Source organism: Larimichthys crocea, unplaced genomic scaffold (assembly GCF_000972845.2).
Source record: "Larimichthys crocea isolate SSNF unplaced genomic scaffold, L_crocea_2.0 scaffold83, whole genome shotgun sequence".
Taxonomy (NCBI): Eukaryota; Metazoa; Chordata; class Actinopteri; family Sciaenidae; genus Larimichthys; species Larimichthys crocea.
In genome coordinates, this window is record NW_020860930.1 from 324,717 (window position 1) to 345,628 (window position 20,912).

Here is a 20,912-nt window from a genome sequence, read left to right on the forward strand (position 1 = left end):
TTTCGTGTTTATTGTAGGTTATAGATATTTCTGTCTGTTTATTGTGTTTTTGTTGTTTTCTAATTCTGTAGTGTATGCTACACTTTCCTCTGCTGCTGTAACAAGAACATTTCCCCGTGATGGGATGAATAATATAATATATAGATATAATATAATATAATATAATATAAGATAAATATAATATAGATAATATAAAACGTTCTTTACGCATGGTCACTTTATACCTTTATTTTGAAAGTTCAGCCTACACGGGTTCCGGTCCCGCTCTTCTGCCTCCGGTGAGCTTGACGCAGCGGGGGAGTCCAATGGAAGTCTAACCGGAGGAAACAATCGGGACCGATTTAGGTTGAAAACCGGAGCTGGTTCCGTTCGATTGGGTCTTGAGCTGTTCTTTTCCTCAGCAGTCCGCCTCCGCTGTTCCGTGTGTTCCGTTCACAGCCCGCCAACCCGCCGTCAGGGCGTCTGTCCGGCCTTGTTTATACCGAGCAGGCCCGGTCCTGGAGCCCGTTTAACGGCCGTCTGAGGCGGGCTGCAGCGGAGAGAGTTCTGCGGCGGATCGGCCCCTTTAGCTCCACCAAGTGAGTGTGAACCGCGGATAACGGTTACCGGCCGTTAACGGTTACCGGGAAGCGGCGCGTGCTCGTCTTTTGTGTGTCCGCCGCGCGAGACGACGTCAGTTTGTAGTTATTGTTAGCCGTTAGCTTCGGGCTAGCGGCTAACGCTCGAGCTAACGAGCGCGAGCGTTATTATTTCTGTACGTGACACAAACACGCCTCGTGTTCGTGATTAAAACCGACACACCGGCCCGGTTCGCCTCTCCTCCGCCGGCTGGTTCGGTTCTGTTCGCGTTAGTTCGTCTGTTCCCGTCAGAGGGAACTCAGCGCCGTTAGCTCGGTGCTAACGTTAGCCGTGTTTGTGTCACAGAGCTGCATGAAGCTGGACCTGAGGTTCTGGTTCTGTGTGTGTGTGTGTGTGTGTGCTGACCCAGCTGATCAGTGTGTGAGCTTACAGATTAAATCTGAACGTGTCCATGTGACTCTGATTCTGTTTTCCAGAGAATATGACCCAGATGCAACAATGACATCCAGATTCGGTAAAACTTACAGCCGCAAGGGAGGCGAGGGCACGTCCAAGTTCGACGAGGTTCTGTCCACCAAGAGAGGCACCCTCAGCACCAAATGGGGCGACACCACCTACAAGGCCAAGGTGGGCGCCAAGCGCGCCGGCGCTCCCAAGAACGACTCCGTCCTGGGGGTCTACAAGAGGCCCCGTCAGTCCGAAGACGGCTCTGAGGATCCGTTTGGGTTCGACAGCGACGAGGAATCCAAGCCGGTGTCGTCTCGCAGCAGCAGCAAGTCGTCCCCCGCCAAGCCGTCCTCGGCGGAGCCTCCCCGGGCAGAGAGGCCGGGCCTGTCTTTGGACCTGGGGAGCAGGTCGAGCGTCCAGGGAGGATCCCACGCTTTGACGTCCGCTAGAGGGGAGTCATGGCTGGGTAACGACAAGAGTCAGCCCAAACTGCTGGTGGACACGGCTCGGTTCTTCAACAGCAGCGCTGCCATAGGTAACACACACTGTTTTTATTCAGGACTCATCGTCCACGATGGTGTGGTGAGGTGTTCGTGGTGTGGTTTTGCTTGTTGTGCTTCTTCAGTTTTAGATGTCAGTGATTTCGTCTTTGACCTCCCCTCATCGGGGAAATCCGTCTGGTCGTTTCCCCCTCACAGTCACTGGCGGCGTTGCTTTCTGCTCCGCTCGCTCTCAGCTTTCCGTGACCGCTGCTGGCAACCTGCCAGAGACGCGAGCCACTCCAAGTGAACAGCGAGCTGCGCCTCGGCGAGCAACCGCTTCCACGGTGTGCTGGAACACTCACGGGAACGAGCGCGACACCGACGTCCAGCTGAAACTCACGTTATCTGCTCAGTGAGGCCGGCCGTGTTGACTCAGTAAATATGAACAAATCCACGAGCAAATACGTCTTTTGATAAAGTGTGCCGACGCTGAAGAGCCGAGCGTTCACACAGGAAACTACGCTGGGAAAAACGTCATTATTACTGCATCATTACAGAGTGAGGAGATGGTTTCATGTTTCTGATTTCATATACTCGAATATTGGTTCTTCGTCCGGCAGCTGTCAGACCTCCTCGTTGTGATTGAGAGGGGAATAAACAGAAGCTGGTGGTTGCAGTTAATGACGTGAGCCACGGCGGTCGCCTCCTCTTGATGGCGGTCACATTTCTCAGCAGCTGTTTACAGTTTGGCTCTCCTCCTGCTGCAGTTTGTAAAACACCTTTTTTAGAGACGTGCATCGCTGCCACAAAAGAAAGTGATGATCCACGAGGTCACGTGACAGTCCAGCTCTGACGTGCTGCACAGCGGAGACACTGGAGGATAGCTGTGGTCTGAACATGGCGATGATATCAGCTGTGTCATGGTTCCCACAGGTCCTTGAAACCCGTAAAGTTTATGAATATGAAAGTTTCAGAAGCTGAACTTAATGTTTGTATATCAAGTTCTCTATTCTAAAAATATTCTCAGTGTTGTATCAGTAGTTAACCTTGATCTGAGTCCCTAGCTGCGCTGTGTTTGGTCCTTGAGTTTGATGTTGTCATAAGACGCTGGGACCACCGTAGCAGTACTCTGTGCTCACACTCCTCCTCATGAGCCGGGACACACCCCGACATCAAGTCTCATCTTGTTTCCAAACTGTTCCCGAGGTGTCACCGCTCTCTGCGTTGATCCGGATCCTTTTCTCATCGCCTGGACTGAGTCTGCTCGGTGTGATGAGCAGTGTGGAGGATGATGTTGGAGCTGACAGGCCTCCATCGTGTCATCGTTTAAAACAACAGACCAGCCGAGGCAACAAAATCAGAGTTTACCTGCGTTTCTGCCATCAGGGTGTGACGTCTTTAATCGCTTTGAGCGACAGGTCTTCAGGTGTCTGTGTGTCTGGACTATATTTAGGATTGGACTAATTCTCAGAGGAATGGAATGGGTCCACGACAAAGCCCGCGTTCACTCATCTGAGTGGGAGTCGTCTGTTTTGGCTGCCGCCGTGGTGTCATCGTGGACCCAGAACCTGAGACCAGATCATGAAACCTTTGAGCAGAGACAGCCTGAGGACTTCAGGATGTCCCACGTTAACCCACAGGCCTTAAACGTGTCGTGGTGTTACGTAATAACTGCATGTGTTGAACACAAAGAGGGAAGCGGTTGGTGGAGTAGCGACCTGGTCTACTTTCTAGTCTTTGCTCCGCTCACACACCGTCACCGCAGCTCCGTCACATTCTTTGATGCTGCACCGTGAAGCAGTTTCCTGTCTGTGCTCAGAGCGGCGGCTCACGTGTTGTCGGCTGTTTGTTATCAGGGGCGGCAGAAGTGGCCACGGGGGCGCTAATAACCCGTGTGTGTGTGTGTGTGTGTGTGTGTGACCTGCTTTCATGCTGTAAAGAGGCTTTTTGAAATGGTGCAATCGTTTTATTTACATCGTTCTGCAAACAAACTGTGTCGCTTCACCGTCGTTCCGCTGCAGCACGAGTGAATTTGATTGGTTTAAAAAAAGGTCAGCTGACAGAAAGAAGACAGGTGTTTGAAACTCGTTAAATTCTGAAATAAGTTTGCACCAAATGGAAAAAGCAGCACATGAAGCTCCCAGCTCGACTGTGGAGGCCTTAAACAGCTCCTCCATTCAAAGCTGTCAGACTCTAACAGCAGCATGACTTCAGCTTCTGTGTGTTCTATGTTATTGATCATTGGAGATTTGATTGAATATTAAAGTAGAGCCTGACTGAGGGGAGGACTTCACAATAATAAACTATTAAATATGAATCATGTTTATTATGCCAGTTAATTATTAATTGTTATTCTCAGCTGGATTTGGTGTATCATCATGAGGTCTGTGTCGTCATGTGACGCTCTGACTCACAGCTGCTGTGTGTGATTATATTTCATACTAACTTCAGGAGTTTGTGTGACGGTCTGTTCTCCTCGTCCACAGGGAAGTCCCAGCAGAGTTCCTCGTTGTCAGAGAACCAGCACAGCTACTCGTGGTACCAAAACGCTTCTGAGAGCGACAAGAAGCCCCTGGCACAGACCACCACCCTAAAGACGGGCTCCAAGGCGGAGTCCACCTACGACTCCTGGGATGCCATCATGGGTCTCCGTCCGCCCTCGCCGAGCCAGGAACCTCGCAACCCGGCCCCCACGCTCTCTTGGGTCACGGCGGGCGTCACCGTGGGCAGCTGTGATGTAGGGCAGACCCGGCACGAGAAGCCTCCCTCTCCTCCACGGCTCCAGAGCCCCAGCGAGAGCGAGGACCTCGGGGGCGACTCGGACTTCCTTGTGGAGACGTCAGACTACACCCAGACATCGTCCTCCCCGTCACTTGTAAGAAACTCGAACTGTCGGACGTACAGGAGGCCCACCAAGCAGGGCTCTGGCAAAGCCTCGGACTCCAGCGCAGTTTTTGGCACAGATCCTCCCAAATCCACATCTGACAGCAGTAATAAGACGACGGGTGGTGGAGGGGGACGGGGACGGGGCAGGACGAGGGACTACACGGTGCTGCACCCTTCTTCAGTGTCGATGTGTAACGTCACCATCCAGGACCGAGGAGTGGAGGAGTTTAGCACTGATGCGGCGCCCTCTAGCGGGAGCAGCGGTGCTGGGTCCGGCACTACGACGGAGCTGGGAGAGGTGGGATGGCAGCGGAAGAAGACGGAACAACAAAACACGAGGTGGAGCGCTGAGGCCTTTTCTCACATACTTTATAAAAGCAAAGAGGGAGGCAGAGTTTATTCTTTTAATTTGGAAATAGATAGTTTGAACAGCTGAAGGTCATGTTCTATGATTGAAAGCTCAAGTACAGCCACTAAATAGACCGTCTCCCACTTCTACTGCAGGTTTGAGTTTCCAACAATACCAAATATTCATTTAAACTTGAAGAATCTCAGTCGACTAACACTAAAACTCCACCGGGCACGTCTCCGTCACGCTGCGGCCGCAACCGTGTTTTAAATAATCTGCGTAGTTTAATTGTTTTTACGATCTGAAGTTTTATTTTGAAAAACTACCAGCTTCTCTATGCTGTTTCTGTGTCTGACTTCCTGTCAGCTCGAGCTGCTCTGTGCCGATCAACGCCGGCGGGTCGCTGTGTCTGTCAAAAGCAGAACAGCTGCGGGGCCGAGGCGGTTCTGGTGGAGTCTGAAACGTTGAGTAGAACAGCTGCGAGAAGAAACACGTCACATCTGTGAATTACAAACATCGTATAGCTTCAGAAATAACTGGAACAAACTGATAGAGTGATGATAGAGTGATGATAGAGTGATGATAGAGTGATGATAGAGTGATGATAGAGTGATGATAGAGTGATGATAGAGTGATGATACTCTGATCAGCTGATTTTGACCTTAAAGCTGCTTGAGGGGAAATCTAAACATCAGATTTCATCCGTCTGTGTTCTGAACGGTTTCACTGAATAACTTGATGGAAACAGGTATGAATCAGGCAAATGAAAGGTGTGTGCGTGCGTGCGTGCGTGCGTGCGCAGGGACAGTTTCTCATTCTGTGAAGTATTTTTGGAGATTGTCACTTCACGTACGTCTTTTGCATATTTTCATCTCTGCACGAGGCTCCAGGTGAAAGCATGTTTCATTTTGGTCTCATTTTGCCAAAGACGACAAATTCACAGTCATTTTATTTGGGTGAAAACGAGCCGTGGTCACACATTAAGGTGAGACACACGATGTCCTCAAACAAAAGTTTAATTAGCAGATTTGTTTCCTCAGCAGGGAAGAATTCATTAAACTTTGACACGTTGCTCTTTCACATTCGCCGATGGTGAAACAAAAAACGGATGCCGTCATCGTTTAAGTTTTGAAATTCACAAACCAGGTTTGTCTTTTCGATGGCTGCAGGATGTAAACCACGTTTGTCTTGATGCGTACCTGTCCTCAGGTTCAGGCAGACCCAGACCAAGTCAAAGAAGGACAGCAAGCTGGACCTGTTCGGCTTCGAGGACGCAGACGTGCGTCAGGAGGACAGCGGCGCAGACAGCGCAGACGGCGGCTCCAGTTACAAGATCAAATACTTCGGCTTTGATGACATGAGCGACAGTGATGGCGCCGATGAAGGCGACGACGACGGCGGCTCTAAACAGAGGAGGAGGGCCAAGAAGGCTGCCGTCGCCAAGGTAACCCCGGTGGTTACCGCGGAAGAGATACCAGATTACGAAACACCAGATTATGAACCGCCGGATCCGTTTGAGAGGCTGGAAGTTCGCGAAAGACCGGCAGTCAAGGAGAACAAGAAGTACTCTGAGAGGCAGGAAAGCAGGATACGATCAGGTAAAACACACACACACACACACACACACACACACACACACAGCACTAACCTCCCATGTCTCCTCCTTCGTCCTCTGAACCATCCGGTCTGAAGGACGCCACGGGACTGTGCTGCAGTTAAATAGCACAGAGCTGCACGTCCCCTCTAAACTACATGAGTTCTGTAGTCAGAAAGAATGTGTTGACATTTCACCCGATAAGTGTGAGCATAGATCTCACAGAGCAGGGAAGTAAAGATCGTCTGGCTTGTCTGCAGACGTCCTGGACTTCTCAGAAGAAGGCCTCAGAGTGGTGGCTGGGCCCCCCACCAGGAGACCGCCTCAGGGCAAAGCGACCGAGAAGAACCCCGATTCCTTCCGGAGGATCTTCAGCGCACAGAAAAAGGTCAGACACAACACACACACACACACACACACACACACACACACACACAGTGTAGAAAACGTCATCATCCTCTTCAATTTGACCCTCATAGTCTTTGTATCAGGGTTTCAAAGGGGCGGAAAGTTACCAGTAAATTTCTGGAAACTTTCCATGAGAAGTTAGGCTGGGGAATTTTGGAAATATTCCAAATTGGAAACTCTGTTATGGGAATTATGGAAATTTATGTGAATTACCTGTAAATTGGTGGTAATTTAAACAAACTGGATCATATCCAGACATAAATCTAAACATTTAGTTTAGTCATACGCAGACATTGAAGTGTGGTCCAGGTACAGAAATCACCTGTGCAGGTAGGGGGCGTGGCCTCATCAGCCCTGCAGTAAGCAGTGTGCTGTGTGCGTGCGATATTCAAGTGTACCTGCATGAAATCTGGTTGTTTTAGTCGAGATAATGATAAAATATATTTTTCCCCTGTTAAGGGCCAAACTTCTGTTTTGTAAATTCCTGGTTTATTCCCGTTTATTCCCATGGAAAGTTTCCAACTTTGAAAATTCCCTACTTTCTATTAACAATAGTGTTGTACTACACTGAAGTTTGTTTTGTGTACTTGTCATTCATGGGTGCTGTAAACCTTTCCATGGCAACGGCTCTCTTAGGATTGTGGGTAATGTAGTTCTTCTCCATGACACACGTTTTCCTTAAAACATGGTGGACATCAGGCGTCTCTGTGGCTCCTGCAGCTGTGCGGTAAGTCCACCACGGATGGTTAGGACATTTTTACGAGTCCTGGATTTGACAAGAAAGAGATTCTCCCTCCTCCTCTGGTTTTGTGGTTGGATGAATCGACTCGTCTTTGAACATCTCTTTTATTTATCAGCGTGCTAATGGCCCGTCACTCCTCGGCTCTCAGACTGTGCTGACTGGATGTCGGACTCTTTTTATAGCACAGACCGATCGATGTCATCGGTCCGGACCAGCAGAAATGCGAGTCTTAAGTAACTCGTCAGTCTGTGTTTTGCTCTCCCATGAATCTCTCTGATTAAAGCCACATCAGGTGAAAACTTTGAGTTGATAATCAGATTTTTTTACTGCCGCGTTCTGCTGCAGGAACGTTGTTAATTGAATCTCGGCGCAGTGTTGCCATGCGAGGCCTCTCTTCCTCACAGCTGCTTGTTAAATGTTCTTTTCAGCTCGCAGCATTTATGGACTGCGTTTGGAAAGGTGATGCATGATTGTAGCCGTAATTAGGAGGACTAATTTGTTGATTTAAATGAGTTTAAATAAGTCATCGCCTCTGGTTTCTATATCACAGCTTCCATATAATCTCCAACAGAAAGAAAATAATTTATTTCAATTCAGTTATTTGGTTTCACAGACTCAAATAACATCTTGATGAATGTTAAACTGACCTGATATAAGTCACGTTAAGTCGAGTTGAGTCATTGTCAGTCAGTCATTGGTGCAGAGAGCTGGTTACTTCAGTGCATCGCTCTTTGTTTGAAACTTTTCAACATTGCGTCTGAAGTCTGACTCCTGTCCGTGAACCTCAGCAGAGAAATCTTTGTTCTCAAGTGCCAAATGTAAAGTTCATTTCCTGCATGTACCCACAGCAGAGCACTCATCGCCCATAGGACTGTAATAACGTACTTAATGTACTCTCTCATTTTCTCTCTCGTTTCATGCCCCGACTCTCTCAATAACTTTCCTCCCTCTCGTCTGTCTCCGTCTCTTCCTCCTGAACACTCTGCCGTTACTTTTTACCTCCCCCCCCGAATAATCTTCTCCCCCCTCCTCCCTCCGTTCTAATAGACCTCCTCTCGCTCCATCTTCAGTTCACATAATTGAGAGTGAGCGCCGAGTTGAGCTCATTATAAAAACAACAGCCGGTGGAAGTGACCAGGCTACGGAGGACTTATCAAAACTCTGCCCCAATTACAGTAAACTGTGTCGGTGGAGACATTAGATGTTACCGTAATGACAGCGCCCGGATGGACTCATCCATATTTAGGAGACGTGTTGGGTTTATTATTTATGGGACGAACAGTTATTACTCGACCTCAGTGACCCTCTGCACAGCTGCAGCGTGGCTCTCTCCACTGGAGGAGCGTTAATTTGTTTTTGTCGTCCCACAAGGAAAGAGAAGAAGAAATGACGTTCTGTTCATTACTCATTCGTTCATCTTGTTTCGGTACCTAAACAGTTCTGTACTTTTTTACTTCACGTCCTTCTGGACTCGAGGGAAGCGTGCTGTATGTCAGCACGGCCGCCACGTTGGAGGGGTCAAGATCCACGAGTGAACAAAGACGATGTGCGTCAGCCGTCCCTTCTCTCTGTGCTGTGTCTGTTATGGACACACGTCAGTTAGATTTGACTGGCCCGATGTGTTTACTCTCTTTTGGTTGTAACCAGAGGTCTGAGGTAACGTCTAATAATGATGGAATAAAGAGCAGATATCCGGATATTTTCATGTAGAGGTTTGACTCTCCCAACAGTTTCACCTCCTGTAGTCCGGCCAGCGCGCCGGCGTTGGCTTCTTGCCAGCGGTTGGCAAAGCTGTTGGCTCAGTCTCAGGACGGACTGGGCGTCTTGCAGCGGTCAGCTCATGCACTGAGTTATGGTTTACAACGCCGGCAAGACCAGTGGAAGCGCTGCGACATCGGCCATTATCGGAGACAATAAGTATAGTTTGTAAAACGTTGGTTGATGATGACATCATCAGGGAGTTGTTTTCTCAGAGCCACAGACATGACCTCACTGTCCGTCCTCGGGGAGTTCGCCCCGCCATGCCAGGAGCAGCCCACCTTCCTCCTTCACTCGCTGCCATGCTGCTTAGCGGCGGGTGGGCGGGGCGGGTGGTGGTAGGTGTCCGTCTGTGTCATTCAGATTACTGCAGGAGGCTTTAATTCGGTGTGTTGGTGTTCCAGCTCATTCCCAAACTCCTCTTTTGTCTCTGCTTATTAACCCTGCGGTGCTGAACCCCCCTCGCCTCCCTCAGCGCTCCGCTCCGCAGCCAGCTCTCTCTTTTCTTTCCCTCTTTTGTTTTTCATTATGAATACCCCGGCAACCACCAACCACAGGTTTGGCAAAAATATATAGAAAGGACAGGAGACAAGCCAAGGATGACAGTGTGTGTGTGTGTGTGTGTCCTGCTGTTTGATCAGTGCTGGCGGACTCTCACCAGTTTAATGTGCATCCAGTTCTCCTGGTTTCTTCTTCTTCCTCTCTTCATCTGTTTGTCTGCAAACCTCCGTTCTCGTCGAGTTCACGAGAAATTATGAATTTATCAAAGATTTTAAGAAGAGCTGGATGGTCCCGTGGAAGTTTTTCATTCATACAGTCAACTGAGTTTAAAGACACCGCCTGCTCATATGTCTGTACATCAGACTGTATTCATGCAGAGCAGTTCGGCACACTGACATTAACAAACGTTCGTCACCATCGCGGAGTTTAAGGAGCATCGCGTACCATCGTATTTTTTAAATTTTGACACTTTTCTAATCACTCGTTTTAAATATACATAACAAAGATGAAGAGACGAAGAAGCTGCTGCAGAATAAAAAACACGTCATGATGACGGTGTTACAAACACAAACCAGCTGTGCCGTGTGATTTCTTCATTAAACTCTCTCACATTCGCTCATGTTGTATGTGTGTGTTCATGTTGCAGTCTCCCACCAAAGCTGTGTACAACGCCAGACACTGGACGCTGGAGAACGAGGAGGAGCCACCTCCATCTTTCTTCTCGCGGTCACAGACGACTCCTGTAAGCACCCGCTCTGCGTTAAATGCTCCTCACATCATATTTATTTCTAACGCACACATATTTTTGATCTTTCCAGGCACCGATCTCAGCAGGAGGATCCAGTAAGCAGACCTCCGATGCTCCGAAGGATGACGGAGTCTTTAAGGCTCCTCCACCTCCACCCAAGGTCACCAAGTGTGTCACCCTCCCCACGGATCTCTACCAGGACACCGTCACTGCACTCAAATGCCGCAAGGAGCACAAGGAGGTAAAACACTGCACAACTGCACTTTTTATTTTTTGAACTATTCCTCTCGCTCACCCCGCCTTTGTGTTTTCCAGCTGTATACAGTCGTTCAGCACGTGAAGCACTTCAATGACGTGGTGGAGTTCGGTGAGAACCAGGAGTTCACCGACGACTTTGAATATCTGGCTACCGGTCTGAAGAGTGGACAACCTCTCAACACACGCTGCCTTAGGTAAGAACCAGCCAGCACACCCCCTGAAGGGAAGGAAGCGCACCCTAACCTTCAGCTCCTCAGACTTCATGTGTAAAGTATTTAAACAACATAAATGATGTCGTCTTCACCATTCCTCCAGTGTGATCAGCCTGGCGACACGCTGTGCCATGCCCAGCTTCAGGATGCACCTCAGGGCCCGAGGGAAGGTGGCTCAGGTCTTCAAAACACTCAACGACGCCCCGCAGCACACGGTAAACACACGCGATTCAAACACACCTTCACTCTCCTCCTGGTGGACACAGTCTGAGCAGCACCGTTTATGTCTCTTATCTTTCTTCTCTGCAGAATCTGGCTCTGTGCACGGCGTCTCTCATGTACATCCTCAGCAGAGACCGCTTGAACATGGATCTGGACCGGTCATGTCTGGACCTGATGATCCGACTGCTGGAGCTGGACCAAGACCAGGGCACCGCTGCCGTGGCGGACACCAGCGCTCAGTTCAGCGCCAGGGAGATCGCCAAGATGAAGGAGAAGATCAGGAAGCTCTGTGACACCGTGCACAACAAACACCTGGACCTGCAGAACATAACGGTACAGATCACGGATCATTTTGATGTCATGTTGTTCGTGCAGAGCTCGAAACGTCAACGCTAAACAGCATTTCGACACTGACTAATGATTCTTACAGCAGCTCTTCAGTCAGGGTGACTCACAGCCTCCCACCTGTGTCAAGATATTTCGAGCAGCTCCACCAGAGCTGAAGATCTGTATGTGATCTGAAACAGTAAATATCAGGTTGTGGTGGTTTTTGGAGCTAACACGAGCGTGTGGCGTCGAGAGCTCGGAGCTGGTGGGCGCCGATAAATCATCTCGATGCAATCAGACTTTGAGTTGCCCCCTGCTGGTCATCGCTGATGCTCCTGTTGTCTCTCCTCTCTCCCTGCAGACGGGTCACTTAGCCATGGAGACATTACTGTCTCTGACTTCAAAGCGAGCGGGAGACTGGTTCAAAGAGGAGCTACGGCTGCTGGGAGGACTGGACCACATCGTGGATAAAGGTTCAACATGATCGCTCGAAATATCTGGAAGAAATAATGACAGCAACGCATCTGGTTTCTGATTCTGTCCCCGTGTTGATTTGTGTCTCCACAGTGAAGGAGTGTGTCAATAACTTAAACCAGGAGGACGACAAGGAGAAGCTGGTGTCGTCCCTGTGGGGAGCCGAGAGGTGTTTACGGGTGTTGGAGAGTGTAAGTGACCCGACCGGTGTCTAGATGAACGTGCCGTGTTTCCTGCATGTCATCTTCAACATGACACAAACACGCGGGGGCGATGGAGGATGTCCCCGGATATCTGCACAAACCTTAAAAAAACGTAACATGCTGGAAGCGTAGTGACCACAGCGAGACTCGGTTTAAACTCTGACGTGACTTATTCCCTGAAATAAAAAGTCCGTCTGCACTTCCTGTTGATGATCTGACCTGATGAACTTTGTCCGCATCGTTAATGATGACGATGTTTGTTTACCTGCAGGTGACGGTCCATAACCCGGAGAACCAGAGCTACTTGATCGCCTACAAAGACTCATCACTCATCATCTCCTCTGCAAAGTGAGTGTGTGTGTGTGTGTGTGTGTGTGTGTGTGTGTGTGTGTGTGTGTGTGTGTGTGTGTGTCTGTCTGTGTGTGTGTGTGGTTATTATGTGAATCATTTTCAGGGTTTTGTTGTTCAATTTCCTACTCGTGACATCCTGTCAGTCACAGCGCTGATCTTTGACCTCTGACCTCGACCTTCACCGTTCACAGCGTCAGCAGACAGACTGAGAGAGTGTGTGTGTGTGTGTGTGTGTGTGTGTGTGCGTGTGTGTGTGTGTGTGTGTGTGTGTCTTCTCCGTCATTCTGTGTCTTTGTCCTCGAGTGTTTCAGGCACATACAGTTAGTTTGTCCAGATGTGGCTGCTTTCCCATTAGAAATAATCATGGCTCATGTCCGGTGATGAGAAACTAAACTGGATCTCTGTCTCTGAGTTCTGCATCAGTCATCCACCTGCACCTTTCCTCTCCACCTCTATCACTCCGCGTGTTTCATTACCGTCTGAGCGTTTTCTTTAATAAGACGATCTACGGAGAAAACTTGGGCAAGAGGAAGCAGTTGGCATAAAACAGTCAGATTAATAATAATGTTCAACCCCGAGGTAATCAAGAATGAAATCATCAATATGATAAAACCATGAACTGCAGGCGGATGCGCACACACACACACACACACACACACACACACACACACACACGAGCAGGCAGAGAATAAAAACTAATAATCTGAATATAAACACTGTATCAGTCCTGGGTTACTTCACCTTCTCGCTCCGCCTCCTTCACCCTCTGCCTGACCGGACCTCCGCCCCCATAACTCAAGGTCTGCAGTTAGGGTGGTGTGTGGTGATGATGATGATGATGAAGATGATGATGATGATGAAGATGATGATGATGATGATGATGATGAAGGCTTAATGGGTCAACAAAGAGCTGCTGTATGAGCGGGCGACACAGGCCTCAGTCTGAGCGCTCAGCTGTCCTCTGCACTAACTCGATTAACCCCCAAAACCACAGGGTGAGCGAGAGAGCAGCACCTCAACCACACACACACACACACACACACACACACACACACACACACACACACACACACACACTCACACACTCACTTCTGCCCTCATTGTTTCAACCCAAACCAGCCCTCTGCCTCTCCGAGTGTTTCAGCTGTCTGCAGGACTAATTCAATAATCCACACACACTCTCACTCTCACTCACACTCACACACACACACACACACACACAGTCCTATTGCTTGTCTGCATCTGGGCAGCAGCCAAACCTTTTCCTCGACACACACGATAATCTCTGACGAGGATCGTTGGTTCGTTTTTTTTCTTTCATCGCTCCTCCCTGAACTCTCGTCCTTCATTTCATTTTTACACCACCCTCCTCTTTCCTTCCTTTCTTTCCTTCCTCTCGCTCCGTCCTGGCGTTCAGACTCCGCCGTCATTAGATTTAATCTAGTTATTTAATTCAGGCGGCTGACCTGCTTCACCCCTTCTGCTGCTGCTGCTGCAGCCGGCCTCAGTGTGTGTGTGTTGGTGTGTGTCCTGAATGCTGCTCTGTGTGATGATGGAGTAGAAAAGGAAAGAGGACGGTCAGGTTGAGATCGATCCAGATGTCATCTGAATCCCCTGAGTAGTGACTGTGAAACTCTGTTTGTTTGAGTCGGTGACGTGATGAAGCTGAGCTAAAAACAAACATTTGATAATAAAACCTACGACTAAATCTTTGTTTGTGTCGATGAAGTAAGTCTGTGTTGTAGGTGTTCGTCTCTTTAACGTTTTTATTTATTCTCCTCCTCGTCTCTCCTCCTCGTCTCTCCTCCTCGTCTCTCCTCCTCGTCTGTAGGGCGCTGAGCAGGTGTGAGGAGATGATCCAGCGTTACAGCAGAGAGCTGAACTCAGACGGAGCCGTGGTGGGCAAAGCAGTGGAGGACTGTATGAGGGCCATCATAGGAGTCCTGCTCAACCTGACTCATGACAACGGTTAGAACACACACACACACACACACGGATTTAAAACACACTTCATTCATGACCTGTGCTGGATTTCAGTGTGTACTCCTGTGTATTAACCTGTGTGTGTGTGTGTGTGTGTGTGTGTGTGTGTGTGTGTGTGCAGAGTGGGGCAGCACGAAGACAGGAGAACAAGAAGATTTAATAGTGACTGCTCTGAACTGTGTTCTCAAAGTCCCTCAGTATCTTCCACAGGAGCAGAGGTTCGACATCCGAGTACTGGTGAGACACACACACTCACACACACACACTCACACACACACTCACACACTCCAGTTCTGAATTAAATCGACTCGAAGCATAAAGATGAATCGTTCGTTGTGTGGAAGTGATTGACGTCAGCTGACAGCAGATAGTTTGTGTTACTGAGCGATGTGCTGCTGTGGACGGGGACGGTGACAAAACAGATTTTCCACACCTAAAAAACAAAACACTGATCGCTCTGTACGTGACATTTTGCCCTTTATGACGAACCAGAGCAGTTACATCGCTCTCTCCGAAGCCTCCAGACTGAAACACAGTAACACTAACCAGCCAACAGATCGACCAACAACCTCCGGCAATTATTTTGTGTGGTGGCTCTGAGCAGAGTGTAGATATGTTGGATAGACGTGATGTGAAAGCTTCAGTTTCCTGCAGAGACGATGTGACTTAGTTTCAGCTCGTCCTCCTGGGCGACTGTTGACCGTCTGTACTGTAGGTAACACATTGACTATGGATCAGTAGCTCACACAGCCACGCATCAGAAAACGCCGACTAAAAATCTTCATCACGCTCGAATGAAATGCAACGTGACGATTTATAACTGTGTGTGTGTGTGTGTGTGTGTGCAGGGTCTGGGCCTGCTGATCAACCTGGTGGAGTACAGTGCCAGGAACAAGTACTGTCTGATGGAGATGGAGATGGAGGGAGGTCAGGGTCCCTGCAACTCCACCGTGTTGCTGAACGCTCCGCTTCAGGACGTCACGAGCAGCGGGCCGCTGAGCGCCATCGCTGCGCTCGTCCAGGTGAATGAACCATGAGTGTAAATGAACAGGTGTGTGTGTTATCCAGACGCCGCGAGCAGACCGCGTCGATCTGCACTGAGCAGCTCGAGCTGACGGGAAGGAATCTGGATTTTCAAAATAAAACACTCACATGTGCAAACGTCATAAAAACAGTTTAACAGTGTGGCATGTTTACTGAAACACGTGACCTGCATCATGTGACGGAGACGTGCCCGGCAGGAGTTCACCGTGTGTGTGACTGTCAGCCACATTTAAAACACGTGTGTGGACAGATGTGACGGTGTTTGACTGACTGTCACGTTAACCCGTCTGTCCTCGTCCTCAGCTCTTCCTCCAGCGAGAGCGTGCGGCTGTCCTGGCCGAGGCGCAGACGGACGACCTCATCAAGGAACCACCGAAGCCTCCCCTGGACCAGAGCGGCGAGTGGCAGGAGACGGGCGGGGAGATCCAGTGGGTCGCCAACGACAACGCCAACGACAACAACAATGACTCGGACCGACAGGACGCCGCCAAGAAGAAGGAGAAGGACGAGGAGGACGAGGAGCTGGACCTCAACAAAGGTGCGTTTGATTTCTTCAGATGTTCGTGTAGATCATAAAATAATCATTAAAAATTCTTCATCGTCTTCTTCATCGTCTTCCTCCTCTCAGCTCTGCAGCATGCAGGGAAGCACATGGAGGACAGCATCGTGGCCTCATACACAGCACTGCTGCTGGGCTGCCTGTGTCAGGGGAGCCCGGTGAGACACACACACACACACACACACACACACACACACACACACATTTAATAAACATATTGTGTGTGTCATGTCTCTGACTGTCTCTCTCTTCACCAGTTGAATGTGACTACTGTGAGGGAGAACCTGCCAAAAGGAGATTTCTCCATCATGACAGAAATGCTGAAAAAGTTCCTCAACTTCATGAACCTCACGGTGAGTCACCTCGTAACGCCGGCGGCACCGGACGCCGAACACGGGCCTGAGCACAACCCGTCTAACAGTGAACACAGCAGCCGGCCGAGGTGGTTCTCTGCTGGGTTTGGCTCCTGTCAATCACCTCGGTACTGCCACGTTATTCCCTGTTGGTCTCAGAGGCTGTGCTCCAACCCGGTCCGGCTGCTGAGCCTGGTTCTGTTAGTGTGTGTGTGTGTGTGTGTGTGTGTGTGTGTGTGTGTGTGCATGCAGTATCTGACTTCTACTCTCTCTCTCTGCAGTGTGACGTCGGCACCGCAGGACAGAAGTCCATCTCCAGGATCATTGACTATCTGGAGCACTGCTAGAGAGAAGCCTGTCTCACACACACACACACACACACACACACACACACACACCATCTCCTTCACCTTTGTCAGCATCCTTCATCATCACCTCTGATAAGTCACTGCTGAAGCGCGTTTCTTTGCCCACACGTCGTCCTCGTCCTCCACTCTTATTATTATTTCAAAGATGAACATTAATGTGGCGTCATGAAGTTGCCCCGCCCCCTCGCCTCTTTAAAGATACGTCCACGTCAGTATTTTTCTTTCTCTTCGTCCCTTTTCTGGCGTTTCGATGTATTTCCTGTCAGAGTTTCGTCTTCTTCCGTCACCTGCTCGTCGAGCTGTCTTTTTCTCCAGCCTGTCATCGAAGCCTCGCAGCCCTCAGCTCTGCCTCCCGAGCTGATAATCGCCAAAACAACTCGAGTGGTTAGAAGAAAAAACAACTACTGACCAAAATAATTGCTCTACACGCTGTGTTCTTCTTCTTCTTCTTCTTCTTCTTTTTGCTGCTCTGACCTCTCCTCTCTGTCTGAAGGAGGCCGGTTTGAGGCAGATAAATCAAAAGTATTGATCTGTTCTGGCCCCGGAGGGCAGCGGTGGCAGGAGTTCAGGCGCTGGATTGCAGGCTTTTGTGAAGTTCAGGTGGTATTTTAAGTGAAAGTTGGCATGGGGTCTGTTTTTAGGTGGTTCCCGTCTGTATTTAGGCAGAAGTGTTACCTCTTCAACCTCTGCAGCAAACCAGCTGATCTTAAATTGCTCGCGCTTCTCCCAGCATGCCGAGCGCTTTCAGACGCACCCGAGTGACCCTCGAGGTCGTTTAAACTTTTGAAACCACCTTAAAGTAGAAACTTTGGAACAATCGATCGCCGTCTCACTCCACATCAAAGCTTTGTGTCTCGGTGGGACCTGAACCCTCCGGACCAGAACCTGTCGTCCTCCAGGTCCTTTCAATTTACCGCCCTCGTGTGTGTGTGTGTGTGTGTGTCTGTGTGTGTGTCTTTGTGTGTGAGAATGTGTGAATGTGCAATTACAGCACAAAGGCAGCCGAGGCGCCGTGGCCCCAGGGGTGAGGACGAGCTGCTGCTTGTTGTTTGAGTCGAGCCATCAGAGTTCGTGTCGATACGATTCTGTGAGAGCTCGACTGTTTTTCTTTCTGCTGGATCAAACGTGATTCCGAATCCGAGTGTGAGTGAACCGACACGCGCGTCTTCATCCTCCTCCAGCAGCATCATCATCATCATCACACGTACGCGCTCACGCTCATGAATGCTTCTGTTCGGTTATTAGTAAAGAGGCTCTCGTGAAAAATGTGGCTGCGAGTCGATAAAAAGTTTATTTTATTAAATGTTTTTTTAAAGAAGGTGAAATGCCAAAAAAAAAAAAACACTGGATCCTACATGTCCCATAATGCCTTTCATTATAGCTCTACACACACACACACACACACACACACACACACACACACACAGCTTAGAGTAAAATCAGTCGAGCTCCTTTAAAAAAAGAAGATGATTAAGGATGAACGAAGCCGCTCGGTGTCGCACGAGTTCTCAGAAAGTGACGCAGACGTTGAAGATGTTGAAACGCAGAGGAAGATATCGAATATGAAAAAACATCAGTGGCACTTAAACGAACTGAAGAAGTGACGCCTGCAGACGTTTGTTCCTTTTCTCTGTTTTTCAGTTTGAAGTTCATCGGTTGTAAAAGTTCGACGCGTGTCATCAAACATCCAGTTAATGTGTCACACACACACACACACACACACACACACACACACACACACACACACACACACACACTCCCCCGTTTGTTTTTTTTAAGTTTACAAGAGCTTTATTCACAGACCTGGAAGAATGAATGGAAGGGATTTTTTTTTTTTTAAATACAATTTTGGTAGGATATAAAAGTTTAAGTGTGCTAATATATACAGTATTATTACTGTGAAATATATGTGACAGAACCGCACTGCACTAACCCATCCCTCTCGATAAAATAACAACTTTATAATGGTTTTACAGTACGAGCATTCCTCTTGTGACATGTTGGCACGCAGGAAGAAGTCCATCTCCAGGATCATTGACTATCGGGAGCACTGCTAAGAGAAGCCTGTCTCACACACACACACACACACACCACACACACACACACACACACCATCTCCCTTCACCTTTGTCAGCCCTTTCATCATCATCACCTCTGATAAGTCACTGTGAAGCGCGTTTCTTTGCCCACACGTCGTCCCGTCCTCCACTCTTTATTATTATTCAAAGATGAACGTTAATGTGGCGTCATGAAGTCGCCCCGCCCCCTCGCCTCTTTAAAGATACGTCCACGTCAGTATTTTCTTTCCTTCGTCCCTTTTCTGGCGTTCGATGTATTTCCTGTCAGAGTTTCGTCTTCTTCCGTCACCTGCTCGTCGAGCTGTCTTTTTCTCCAGCCTGTCATCGAAGCCTCGCAGCCCTCAGCTCTGCTCCCGAGCTGATAATCGCCAAAACAACTCGATGGTTAGAAGAAAAAACAACTACTGACCAAAATAATTGCTCTACACGCTGTGTTCTTCTTCTTCTTCTTCTTCTTTCTTTGCTGCTCTGACCTCTCCTCTCGGTCTGAAGGAGGCCGGTTTGAGGCAGATAAATCAAAAGTATGATCGTTCTGTTCTGGCCCCGGAGGGCAGCGTGGCAGGAGTTCAGGCCCTGGATTGCAGGCTTTTGTGAAGTAGGTGGTATTTTAAGTGAAAGTTGGCATGGGGTCTGTTTTTAGGTGGTTCCCGTTGTATTTAGGCAGAAGTGTTACCTCTTCAACCTCTGCAGCAAACCAGCGGATCTTTAAATTGCTCGTGCTTCTCCCGCATGCCAGCGCTTTCAGACGCACCCGTGACCTCGAGGTCGTTTAATCTTTTGAAACCACCTTAAGTAGAAACTTTGAACATCGAGGCCGTCTCACTCACATCAAGCTTGTGGTCTCGGTGGGACCTGACCCTCGGACCAGAACCTGTCGTCCTCCAGTCCTTTCATTACTACGCCCGTCGGTTTTTTTGTGGTGTTGGCAGTAGTCGCTGTCGTCGTGGTCAGTGTGTCATACGTCACGTCTTCCGACGTCGATATGTGCAGTGGTGCAGGTTGTGTCTAGTTGCAATTCAGCACAAGGCAGCGAGGCGCCGGGCCCAGGGTGAGGACGAGCCTCTTGTTGTTTTGAGTCGAGCCATCAGAGTTCGTGTCGATACGATCTGTGAGAGTCGACTGTTTTCTTTCTGCGATCAAACGTGATTCCGAATCCGAGTGTGAGTGACCCGACACGCGCGTCTCATCCTCCTCCAGCAGCATCATCACATCATCACACGTACGCGCTCACGCTCATGAATGCTTAACTGTCGGTTATTAGTAAAGGGCTCTCGTGAAAAATGTGGCTGCGAGTAGATAAAAAGTTTATTTTATTAAATGTTTTTTTAAAGAAGGTGAAATGCCAAAAAAAAAAAAAACACTGGATCCTACATGTCCCATAATGCCTTTCATTATAGCTCTACACACACACACAACACAACACACACACACACACACACACACACACACACAACACAACAGCTTAGAGTAAAATCAGTCGACTCCTTTAAAAAAGAAGATAATTAAGGATGAACGAAGCGCTCGGTGTCGCACGAGTTCTCAGAAAGTGACGCAACGTTGGAAGTGTTGAATCGCAGAGGAAATATCGAATATGAAAAAACATCAGTGGCACTTAAACGAACTGAAGAAGTGACGTCTGGCAGACGTTTGTTCTTTTCTCTGTTTTTCAGTTTGAAGTTCATCGGTTGTAAAAGTTCGACGCGTGTCATCAAACATCCAGTTAATGTGTCACACACACACACACACACACACACACACACACACACACTCCCCCGTTTTGTTTTTTTAAGTTTACAAGAGCTTATTCACAGACCTGGAAGAATGAATGGAAGAGCTTTTTTTTTTTGTACATAGTTCTTGTACATAGATTGATTTCCTTCTACGTAGGAGCAGAGGCTGAGTGGTGTGGGTTGGTGGAGGTGGGATTGTTGGGGTGGGATTATGGGGGTGGGTTTTTGGGTGGGATTAAATTGAAATCTAGCACAT

At 48.8% G+C, this 20,912-nt stretch overlaps 1 protein-coding gene and 1 long non-coding RNA gene across 2 annotated transcripts; one reads left to right on the forward strand and one right to left on the reverse strand.

Moving 5' to 3' along the window:
- Positions 1-234: 234 nt before the first annotated feature.
- Positions 235-18,190, forward strand: LOC104928154 (wings apart-like protein homolog). Its single transcript, XM_019269033.2, has 20 exons — positions 235-578; positions 1,056-1,561; positions 3,995-4,733; positions 5,953-6,341; positions 6,598-6,725; positions 10,393-10,488; positions 10,565-10,735; positions 10,810-10,946; positions 11,068-11,179; positions 11,274-11,519; positions 11,875-11,986; positions 12,081-12,178; positions 12,462-12,538; positions 14,373-14,509; positions 14,646-14,761; positions 15,373-15,546; positions 15,872-16,106; positions 16,197-16,285; positions 16,385-16,480; positions 16,762-18,190. The coding sequence occupies exons 2-20, from the start codon at positions 1,078-1,080 to the stop codon at positions 16,825-16,827; spliced, it is 3,702 nt and encodes a 1,233-aa protein (XP_019124578.1). The 5' UTR covers positions 235-578; positions 1,056-1,077; the 3' UTR covers positions 16,828-18,190.
- Positions 18,191-18,494: 304 nt separating this feature from the next.
- LOC113745548 (uncharacterized) lies at positions 18,495-20,829 on the reverse strand. The gene is made up of 2 exons (XR_003462185.1): positions 20,740-20,829; positions 18,495-18,651 (listed from the first exon to the last, which is right to left on the reverse strand). It is a non-coding gene; the product is annotated as an uncharacterized LOC113745548 (long non-coding RNA).
- Between the last annotated feature and the right edge of the window lie 83 nt (positions 20,830-20,912).

Bases quoted from the DNA above. Each gene is read 5' to 3' on its own strand.
- LOC104928154 (XM_019269033.2), top strand. From the start codon at position 1,078: ATGACATCCAGATTCGGTAAAACTTACAGCCGCAAGGGAGGCGAGGGC. The intron at 10,736-10,809 runs GTAAAACACTGC...TGTGTTTTCCAG, and splicing joins GCCGCAAGGAGCACAAGGAG to CTGTATACAGTCGTTCAGCA. The intron at 11,987-12,080 runs GTTCAACATGAT...GTGTCTCCACAG, and splicing joins GGACCACATCGTGGATAAAG to TGAAGGAGTGTGTCAATAAC.